Source organism: Crocuta crocuta, unplaced genomic scaffold (assembly GCF_008692635.1).
Source record: "Crocuta crocuta isolate KB4526 unplaced genomic scaffold, BGI_CrCroc_1.0 scaffold1013, whole genome shotgun sequence".
Lineage (NCBI taxonomy): Eukaryota > Metazoa > Chordata > Mammalia > Carnivora > Hyaenidae > Crocuta > Crocuta crocuta.
The window spans coordinates 404041-414516 of record NW_027531297.1 but is presented as its reverse complement, the minus strand read 5'-3'; the positions used below and the strand labels follow the sequence as shown (position 1 = coordinate 414516).

The following is a 10476-nucleotide window of genomic DNA, read 5'->3' as shown; positions in this document are numbered from 1 at the left end:
GTCGGGGTGGGTGGCTGGGGCCAGTTGGGGGCGGAGCAGGGAGGTCCGGGTGGCCCAGTCCTTCCGTATCTGCCCTTCTTGTTCTTTCCTCCTAGGGTCGGCCAGAGTTGGGGGCGGGGGTTTAGATCCTGCCCACCTTGCCGAAGGCCACTCTGACTTGGATACAGGCACGACCCCGACCCTCCCTGGCGGGTCTGCAGGGTCCTCTGAGCCCCGTACCTGCTGGGCCCTCACCTGGAGCCCGGCCCACGCTGGGCTTTCTCTTCCACATGCCAGTCCCCTGGCGCAGCCGACCCCCTCCCCCCATCCCGGGGCACACCCGCTTCCACCCAGGCTGAGGCTAGGCCTTGTGAGCTGGGAGGGTCGTGCTCATCTCTGTGTGACCTAGGCCTTGAGCCCAGTGAGCGTACAGGAGCTGAACCCGAGCCCTGCTGGCCGGTCCCTTTGCTCATGCAGACATCTGGGACTTTGGGACTGGGAGTCAGCTTGCCGCCGAGGCCCTCCTTAGGGCTCTCTGCAGGTGCTGGCCTTATCTGCTATCAGAGGTGTGGACAGGGCCCTGGATGGGACTTCAGCCGTCAGCCCTTAGGGTGCCGTGAGCAAAGCTGCGGCCCGGGGCCTCGAAGCCTGATCACTGGCTCTGAGTGTGAGGCTGTGTGTGAGGGTGTTCCTGCTAGGGTGCTTCTCCACCTTGGGGTGCTTGGCCAAAGCCATAGCCATCAGGCGTCGCTGTGGACCTTGATCCTCTGGGCCTTACCGTGGTAGACCGCTCAGTGCTTCTGGTGCCTACTGAGGACTTAGAGCCACTGCCCGCCTTTCTGGGCAGCTGCTGCCCCTGTCCTGGATGGGTCTGCCCCCTGATGTTTCCGTGTTTGAGGTCACATGGGTCTAGAAAGAAGCTGAGTGGGTGTAGATGCTTCTGGGCAGGTGTCCAACCTAATGGGGCCTCCCCCTGATGACTGTCATCTCCTCTCCTGTCTCCTTACTTCGAGTCTGGAGTTCGAGTGGGGTAGTTGTGGCTGTGGCAGGGGACCCGGCAGTGACAGTGCCGCCCTTCCCTGGGGCCCGAGTGGCAGACGAGAGGTGTCACGGGGCTGTGGGGAGAGCCCAGGGTGTAGGAAGGAGGGCAGGCTTGTGGCTGGGGGACAGCCACCATGGGACCCCATGCAGAGCTCACTGTCTGGCTCCTCTGCGCCGTCCTGCTCCCGTAGCAGACACGCCGCTACTGATTTAGAGTGAAGGGATGGCTTGGCCTGGGCAGAGTCCGCCAGCGTCCATGTGATGGGTGCGATGTGGGTGAAAGGACAGTTAGGGCATAGGATGCCGAGGGAGGCCCTGGTGATGGACCTGACAGTAAATGTACTAGCTGAGCCCCTGAATGTTGGGGGGACGGGAGGGGGAAGATGGGGGCATCGGCCAAAGAGCCGATGGATGATGACTTCAAGCCAGAGGGGTTATTCTTCGGATTGTCCCCTGGGGCCTAGATGGAATGTGGGTGCTGGGGCTGCTCTGGGGCTTCCTCCAGCCCTAGCTGGGTGTGGAAAAGGGAAGGCTGCGGTTCTTTCTTTCATTCGTGAGTTGGCTGTGCAGCTCCTGTTACCAGCCAGTGATGCAACAGGGAGGCCCTCCACACCTCTGGGAGGCCATGGAGGTGGCGAGGACAGCAGATCTTTCCTGGGGGGCTCCTCGTCTTACCCACTGAATACTTGTCTGAGGAGGGACAGTGATGATTTGCACTTAGCCATGAGGACACTGGCTGCCCTCGGAGCTAATGCAGAAGAAAGCTGGGGAAGGAACTGATTTCTGGAGCCCAAGTCCAGCTGAGCCTGAGGCTGGGGGTCACACGGGAGTGCCCTATGCTCTGGCATCGAGGGAGGGGGTACCCAGACGACAGCAGCGGTCAGCTCCCAGCTCTGTGAGTTCCCTGAGCTGTCACTGCGGGCCAGATGCCATTCTCCCCATCTCCTGTGGACCAGCTCTATAAACCATCACAGCAACCTTGAGAGGTGGGCACCGTTATTATTGTTTTGTTTCAGATTTGGAAGCAGGCCAGACAGAAGTGCCTCACAGGCCAGAGCTTTAGTGAAAAGATGTGGCAAAAGCTAGGCTGCTGCAGATTTGTGGGAGCTAGTGGAGGTGGGCGAGACCTTTGGGACCAGGATGAAGAGTGATGGCAGGTGGTGCAAGGGAGGAGGGCTGCTGGACAAGGGAGTGCTGGCTGGGGAGGAAAGTTCTAGAAGTCTCTCTGGAACACAGTCCACATGATGATGTTCCTTAGGGAACCGGAGCAGCCCCAGACCTCCAGATGGGTGTCGGTCAGTGCGTGCCTACTGTGTGTGTGTGCCCACTGCTAGACCCGAAACACTTTTAAGCCTAGGCGGTACTTCAGGGCTCGTTGCTGTGTGGTGGAGGCCGTACCTTACCAGAACATACCTCCCCTGTCCCGTGGCTGTGCACACATCACACTGGTGATGGCCATGCTCACCTGCAGGAGCAGGGGTTGGAGGGGCAGGCCTGCTCTTTGTGTCCGCCCCCTGCCCCTCCACTGCTCCCCTGTGTAGGAGAGTGCACAGGAACAGGTCATTCGACTCCAAGACGGTGATTGGCAGCTGCTCATTCAGGCAGGGTCCCCGAAGAGGCTTTGGCATGTGTACAGAAAGGCTCTTTGGGGCACCTGGGTGGCTCAGTTGGTTAAGCGTCCAACTTCGGCTCAGGTCATGATCTCACGGTTCGTGGGTTCGAGCCCTCTGTTGGGCTCTGTGCTGACAGCTCAGAGCTTGGAGCCTGTTTCAGATTCTGTGTGTGTCTCTCTCTCTCTGACCCTCCCCTGCTCAAGCTGTCTCTGTCTCAGAAATAAATAAAAAAAACCCCAACAATAAAAAAATTAAAAAAAAAAAAAGAAGTTCTTTGCTGAGGCATTGGGAAGGTCATAGAACTTCCCCCCGCTCCCGGAATACCCCAAATACCCCAAGGGGCAATTTGATAATGTTTTTCTACGGTCAGATGACCCCATGGCTTGTTCACCTGAATAGGGGCCGAGTTCAGGCTGGGTGGGTGACTGTTTTAACCATCCTGCTGTTGGACACGTGGGCTATGCCTAGATAGTTCTTGGTCACAAACAGCGTTGCTCGAAGCTCTTCGGTAGATAGGGTGGAATCTTTGTTTTCCTTTTTAAATGTGTATTTATTTTTGAGAGAGAGAGAGCAGGAATAGGGGATGGGCAGGCAGAGGGGGACAGAAGACCTGAAGTGGGCTCTGTGCTGACAGCGTGAGCCCAGTATGGGGCTCCAGCTCACGAACTGCGAGATCATGATCTGAGCTGAAGTTGGACTCTCAACCACCCAGGTGGCCCCATAGGACGGATTCTAAGAACTGTTGAGTCCCTGGTGTGTGCATATAAGATCATGGCAGGTCTTCCTGGTGCTTTTCCAGGGTCCCTGTAGCAGCCTGCAGTTTGATCGCTTGCTGTAAGGTGTGTTTTCCATCTCCTCTTTAACGCTTGTCAAAATATTTAATATTTGCCAGTCTGATGGGTTAAAATGGTAACTCATTTTTTTAAAAATTTTTTTTTTTAATGTTTTATTTATTTCTAGGAGAGAGAGAGAGACAGCGTGAGCAGGGGAGGGTCAGAGAGAGAGGGAGTGACAGACTGAAACAGGCTCCAGGCTCTGAGCTGGCAGTCAGCACAGAGCCCGACGCGGGGCTCGAACCCACGAACCGCGAGATCATGACCTAAGCGAAAGTCGGACGCTTAACCGACTAAGCCACCCAGGCGCCCCTAAAATGGTAACTCATTTGAGTCTCTCTGATTTCTACTGAGGTTGGACATCTGTTCTTGTCTGTTGCTATGTGAAAGTTCCTAAGTGACAAATCACCCCTAAGTTAAGTGGTTTATTTATTATTATTTTTTTATTTAAAAAAATTTTAAAGTGTTTTTTATTTATTTCTGAGAGAGAGAGAGAGAGAGAGAGAGAGAGAGAGAGAGGCAGCATGAGCAGGGGAGGGTCAGAGAGAGAGGGAAACACAGAATCTGAAACAGGCTCCAGGCTCTGAGCCGTCAGCACAGAACCCGATGCGAGGCTCGAACCCACAAGCTGTGAGATCATGACCTGAGCCGAAGTCGGAGGCCCAACTGACTGAGCCCCCCTAAGTTAAGTGGTTTGAAGTGTCCGTTTTATTATGACCCACAGTGCTGTGGATTGGGAATTTGGGCCGAGGTGGGCAGGGTGTTTCTTCAGCTCTGTGTGCTACCCATTGGCGTCACTTGATGGTTTTCAGCTGGGACCGGGCCAATCTGGGGCCACTTAACTCTTTCTGGCACACTGTGCTGGTCCCAGCGTTCGCAGCCAGATTCGAGGGGGAGTGCACTCCCTCCGTGCATGGCATCTGGAATCGTCACACTTCCCGTCCTTGTTCTGTCCACTCCTCTGCCACGTTTCTCTTGGGTTGTGTTGGTCTGAAGGAGTATCACTGATGCCCCAGATTTCTGGGGCGGGAACAATTCTGGGTCTGCGTCTAGGAAGGGATGGCTGGTGGAGTGTGGGTTAGAAGTCAGAATCTGGTCAAGGTCAGGGTCGCCGGGTGGAGGATGAGCTACGGGTTCCTGGGGCGAGGGGAAGCCTGGTGGTCTGTGGATGGGCCACAGGAGGCCTGTTTGGGCAGGGTAGAGTCAGCCTGGGGAGACGTGGGCGTGGCTGGTGCGGCTGGCTCCTGCCCCGGACACTGGGGACACCAGCTTCCTCCTGCCTGGTGGCTCTGTCAGGGGGCTGTCAGGTTCTGAGTCACTTGCTCTCACTGGACCATCAAGTCGGGAGGAAGTTGGGAGGGGCTGGGCAGCGAGGCTCACCTCTTTGGCCTTGTCTCAGCGCAGGCAGGGGAAGGTTGCAAGGCTGTCATTGAGCTCCCAGCCCCTCTCTGCTCGGTTCCCCAGCTGTGCTGTCTTCCGGTTGTCCGGCCACAGCCTGAGACCATAGTGGTCTCTGGGCACATGTCCATTAGAGTGAGGAATTTGAGTTTCTGACCATAGAAAGGTGGCGGCGGCCTCTGCTCCTGGCCTGGGTGCTTTCACAGGGGAGTTGGGGAGAGGACAGAGCCATCAGCCCTCCTGGGGTGATTTTAAGCCAGCACTGGTCCAGGAAGTCAAGAGTGTCTGCACCTGCCAGTGTGCCAGACTCTTGGGTACCTTATCTGCTCAGGCAGGTCTGACCGCATTCCTGTATCATGAGGGTGAGCAGTTAGTTTCCTGGAGCATGAAGGGGTGCCTCCCAACCTAACTGACTTGGCTGTGAGGTCAGTGGCCCCCATGGGCTTTTGCTCATCATCGCTGTCCCCAGCATGCCTCTGTAGGGAGCTAAGTCTCCCAGGCCTGGTGGGCCCAGGGGTGGCTGGGAACCAAGGTTAGCAGGCTGGGGTTGTCCAGGTGTCATCTGGGTGACCACTGGGGCTTTCCTGTTCCGGGCTTCAGGACAGATGTAACTCTGCCTCGTTGCTGTGGCTCCCTGGGAGTGCCGCAAGATCGAGGATGGATGGGAGGTATCCTCCGAAGATCACAGGCCACTTGCTGGCTTGCCTGAGCCCCAGCACCCCTTGGTGCTGCGAGCCCTAAGTCTCTGTGATGGGGCAGGGAGGGGTGCAGGACAGTGGCTAGCTGGGACTCACGCCTTCCCCCCCCCTCCCCCCCCACAGCCATCCGAGTGACCTGCATGGGTTCCTGCAGGGTGTCCAACAAGGCCAATGATACAGCGTGGGTGGCAGAGGAGGGCTACTTCAACAGTGCGCTGTCGCTGGCTGACAAGGGTGAGTTTGGGAGACTGTACTTGGCCTCGCTGCGTATAGCGACCCTGCCCAGGACAGACCCTTGGTTGAGTGTGGGCCTGTCTGTCCCCACCACCTCACCATCAGGCTCTGGGACCCCCCTGCTGGCCCACCCTTTAGTACTCCTTGGCATCCTGATGTATTTCTCTCCCTGCCAGGCTTCGGGTATTGCCTGGTAGGCACTGGGTGGCTGAAGGGGGCCAGCTTCGTCTTGATTTGGGTGGGCCCCGGCTGCTGGAACAGCCCCACTCCCCTTTCCTGTTCAGGCTCTTGCATCACTTCCGTTGCCCAGGCTGCGGCCCGGTGCTGCTCTTGTGCCTGGAGCCAGAGTCTGTGTGAGCTGGTCAGCTGCATGGCCTGCTTCAAACCTGTGTCCTGTGGTGTCACCTCAAGGCTCCTGAGCCCCCTCTCCCCTACAACCCCTCCTATCTCTGCAGGAACCCTGCCCGCTGGAGAGCACAACTTCCCTTTTCAGTTCCTGCTTCCTGGTAAGAGCCCAGCCTTGCCTGGCCAGGCCTCTCGGTGACAGTTGGTGGACAGGAGGTGGGGCGGGGGCAGTTGGGGCCATTCCCTGCTCTCTCTCCAGCCACAGCGCCAACGTCCTTTGAGGGCCCTTTTGGGAAGATTGTGCACCAGGTGCGGGCCACCATCGACACACCACGTTTTTCCAAGGATCACCAGTGCAGCCGTGTATTCTATATCTTGAGCCCCCTGAACCTGAACAGCATCCCAGACATCGAGGTGAGGATGGAGCAGTGATCTCCTGGGTGGTCCCCAGCTTTGCCTGATGTCCTGTCCTCAGCTGAGATGAAGTGGCTGGGATCTAGAAGAGCAGTAGCCTCTCTTTCCCCAGCCGACTGTGCTGTGTCTGGGGGGCAGGGCATAGCAGGGCACAGTGGGCTCGTCCAGCGAGAGGCCTTAGGGATCTAGCCTGTGCACGCCCACCAAACCCCTTCACTACTGCCCTCCCCTCAAGCAACCCAACGTGGCCTCCACCACCAAGAAGTTCTCCTACAAGCTGGTGAAGACGGGCAGCGTGGTCCTCACTGCCAGCACTGACCTCCGTGGCTACGTGGTGGGGCAGGTGCTGCGGCTGCAGGCTGACATCGAGAACCAGTCAGGCAAGGACACCAGCCCCGTGGTAGCCTGTCTGCTGCAGGTCAGAGTCCCCTCTGTCAGGGCCTGTCCCCGTGGGACCATAAGGGGGGTAGGTGCCTGGCCTGCCCAGGCTCACAGGCTGGCCCTTCCCCAGAAAGTGTCCTACAAGGCCAAGCGCTGGATCTATGATGTGCGGACCATCGCAGAGGTAGAGGGTGCGGGTGTCAAGGCCTGGAGGCGGGCGCAGTGGCAAGAGCAGATCCTGGTGCCTGCCCTGCCCCAGTCAGCCCTGCCAGGCTGCAGCCTTATCCACGTGGACTACTACTTGCAGGTGCTGGGGGTTGGAGGGAGTGGGGTGGGAAAGGTGGGCAGGTGGCCTAGCCTCACTCTCACATCCTCCCCAGGTCTCCCTGAAGGTGCCTGAAGCCACCGTGATCCTACCTGTCTTCATCGGCAATATTGCTGTGAACCACGCCCCGCTGAGCCCCCGGCCAGGCCCAGGGGTGCCTCTTGGGGCCTCAGTCCCAGTGGTGCCCTCCGCGCCACCCCAGGAGGAGGCAGAGGCTGCGGCCAGCAGCCCCCACTTTGCAGATGCAGTCTCCCTTTCCACGAAGAGCCACTCACAACAGCAGTCGCTACCTGCCACCTTTGGCTCTGTGCCTACTGCCCCTGAACCCCGCCCTCAGGATGGCAGCCCTGCCCCCCACCCATTGCCCCCTCCCTTGTGCATCTCCACAGGTGCCACTGTCCCCTACTTTGCAGAAGGTTCAGGAGGGCCAGTGCCCACCACCAGTACCTTGATCCTGCCCCCAGAATACAGCTCATGGGGCTATCCTTATGGTGAGTGAGAGGCCTGGGGTCTGGCTGGGAGAGAGGGCATCACGAGCCCCTTGCAGACTTCCCTCTTTCCCTGCAGAGGCCCCGCCATCCTATGAGCAGAGCTGTGGAGGTGCAGATCCCAGCCTGACGCCCGGGAGCTGACTCTGTGCCACCTTTTCCGGGCGGGCTGACCTCTGCCCTGGGACCGGGCACCCAGGGCCTCGTGCCTTTGCTCCTGGCCTGGCCCGGCGCACTCAGGACCTGCTGCTGCCCGGCCGTTCCTTGCAGCCTCCGCCTTGAGACCAGCCTCACCCCGGGGCCTGGGGTCTGGAGAGATGCAGTGTAAATAAAATGCTTCATTTGTAGAGCTGGGCACAGGCCGGCCTCTCGGGCGCCCTCCTCCTGCCCAGTGTGCAGCGGCCTAGCCCTGGGGGCCCTTCCTGGGTGCTTGCCCTCCTCCTGGCCCTGCCCCCCGGGGCATGCACCCTCCAGGCCCTGCTCCCCTCTCTTTGGCTCTGGGCCCTCGCCTCTGGGCCTATCCATCCCCTCCTGGGTGGGCGCGTGCCCCTCTCCTCGGTCATGGGCCCCTCCTTCCCAGGCTGCCTAGGGCTGGAAGACAGGCTGGGGGAGTGGGACCAACCAGCGTGGGCTGGTTACGCCAACTTGTGCCAGGCTGGGCTTCGCTTTCATGGTTCTGCTGAAGGATGCACCCTCGGAGCTGGGCTTGCATGTCTGGAGCCTTGACATTAATTTAAAATGTATTTGTGACATGGGGAGATCACCCCTGTTCCTTTTTATTGACACAAACCTTGGACTTGCCTGTCCAGTTCCCATCGTTCCAGGGGGAGCAGTTCAGATCTCCTTCGTCAGAGGAAATCCCTTGGAGGGTGAGGAGGAGGGCTTGCCCAAGCCCCTGCCTCTCGTACTGTTCCCTTACCGTTGGCCTCAAGTCTCAAGTCCCTGCTGTCATCACTGCTACTGTGGCTGTGAGGGAAACTGTTGCTCACCTCCCATCCAAGTGGGAACACAAGGCCACGCCTGCTCCTGAGGTCCCCTTCAAATGCCTGTTGTTTAGGACCCAAGCAACCCAAGAACAAATAAAGACCCGGTTTGGCAGAGCAACATTTACCAAAGGGACATCTGCAGATGTTCCAGGGCCTGTGAACGCCCAACGGGGCCAGCGATCGTGGGCTGGGCTTTAGGAAACAATGGAGGTGGGGTTAAGATGAGACTTTGGGTTCAAATTTTCTATCTGCCATATGGTGAAGGAGTGACTTTGGATAGGTGTCTGTTACCTTAATCTATAATACACATATGAGATTATGAGAGGNGTTGTGGCCCCCCCCCCCCCCCCCCCCCCCCATTTACTTCTTGTACACTCCAGGGTCCAGAAGTGCAAGATTTGGGCCTGGTGACATACCTGTCATTCTCAAGTTGAGGCTTCCAGCCCTGGGTCCAAGGTGGCCATTCCAGATTTCATCATCACCCAACTTACTGGGCCTGCACCTCTAAATTCTTGGGGGGGGGTTATAAGCTTGGAAGTAGATTCTATCACTTGTGCAAACATCCAGCCAGCTACCCTTGAGAGTTGGAAATATGCTCTTTAGTCAGGCAGCCATGCGCCCAGCTCAGATGTTACTATTTGTGGGACAAGGAGAGGATAAACATTGGAGAAAAGCTCAAAATATGTCACAAAGAGGATCATCTGTAAACCAACTGCTAGTGGCAGCCTCACAGTGGAAAATGTGCCTGGGTTTCAATCCTATCTCTGCCTTTTAGCAGTCAGGTGGTCTTGAAAGGCACTCAAGTCCTTTGCTTTGGTTTCCTCACTGAGAACACGGGTAAGAAGTCTGCCTCGCAGGACTGACAGTGATAGTTCTGCACAGTGGCACGTGTGAAAAACCACTTAACATAAATCATCAGTGACCATACAAGCACAGGGTGGGGTGGGCTGACACCAGAATACCCTACTTCTGACACAGTGACTTATGGTCAGTATTTGCCTGGTAAAGGATTTCTTCTCCACATCTTATTCCCTTAACACTTATTTTGTCTCCTGCATGCCCAGCATTGTTATAAGCACTAGGGTGCACAAGATAAAAGTCCCTGACCGGACTTACATTTTAATGGGAAAGACAGACGATATAGCAGTGCAGTGCCATGGAGTAAAATAAAGCAAGGAAGTTCTGGGGTGCAGTACTGTTTTCAGTAGGGAGGCAAGGGAAGGCTTTCCTGAAGAGGTGGTTTTTGAGAACCAGGGATGGTAGAGAATTGAGCCACACAGAAACCTGAGATAAAAAGCGTTTCAGGGAAGGGACAGGAGTGGAGCTGGAGAGTATGGTGCCAGAGAGTTAGGTATGAGTGAAGGGGGCTCAGGTTGGGACGGACAGGTCAGGACTACTCCTGAGCTTCCAGTCATGAGGCTCCAAACAGTCATGGGGTCTCAAGCCTGTTAAGAGCTGACTTAGGTTGCCCCAAAGAAACCTAGGAAGATTTCCTAGGTACTTACAGTCGTCCATGTCCACTTCCTCTGCACCTGTGGGGCTGTCAGTGCCCACCTTGGTAGGGAGATTTTCTTGAAGTCCCATGAGAGTGAGCCCCCCATGAGCAAGGTGGTGGGGGTAGATTAGCCTTCAACTCAAGGCCTCCTCAGTTCTTGTTGCAAAGGCCGGCCAGAGAACCCCAATTTCAGTCTACACATCTTTCTTCAACTCCCAGAGGATGGTAAGAAATCAGTCTGGCCAT

The 10476-nt window shown here is 57.1% G+C and overlaps 1 protein-coding gene across 1 annotated transcript in view; it reads left to right on the top strand.

Moving 5' to 3' along the window:
- ARRDC1 (arrestin domain containing 1) overlaps positions 1-8849 on the top strand; it is a 14402-nt gene extending 5553 nt beyond the window's left edge. Inside the window, exons 5-11 of the mRNA XM_077771533.1 lie at positions 5686-5796; positions 6252-6302; positions 6401-6555; positions 6791-6973; positions 7067-7243; positions 7317-7752; positions 7829-8849. Of these exons, the coding sequence (XP_077627659.1) occupies positions 5686-5796; positions 6252-6302; positions 6401-6555; positions 6791-6973; positions 7067-7243; positions 7317-7752; positions 7829-7893 (1178 nt within the window). The 3' untranslated portion in view covers positions 7894-8849. The remainder of the gene's footprint in view (positions 1-5685; positions 5797-6251; positions 6303-6400; positions 6556-6790; positions 6974-7066; positions 7244-7316; positions 7753-7828) is intronic.
- The last annotated feature ends 1627 nt before the right edge of the window (positions 8850-10476 follow it).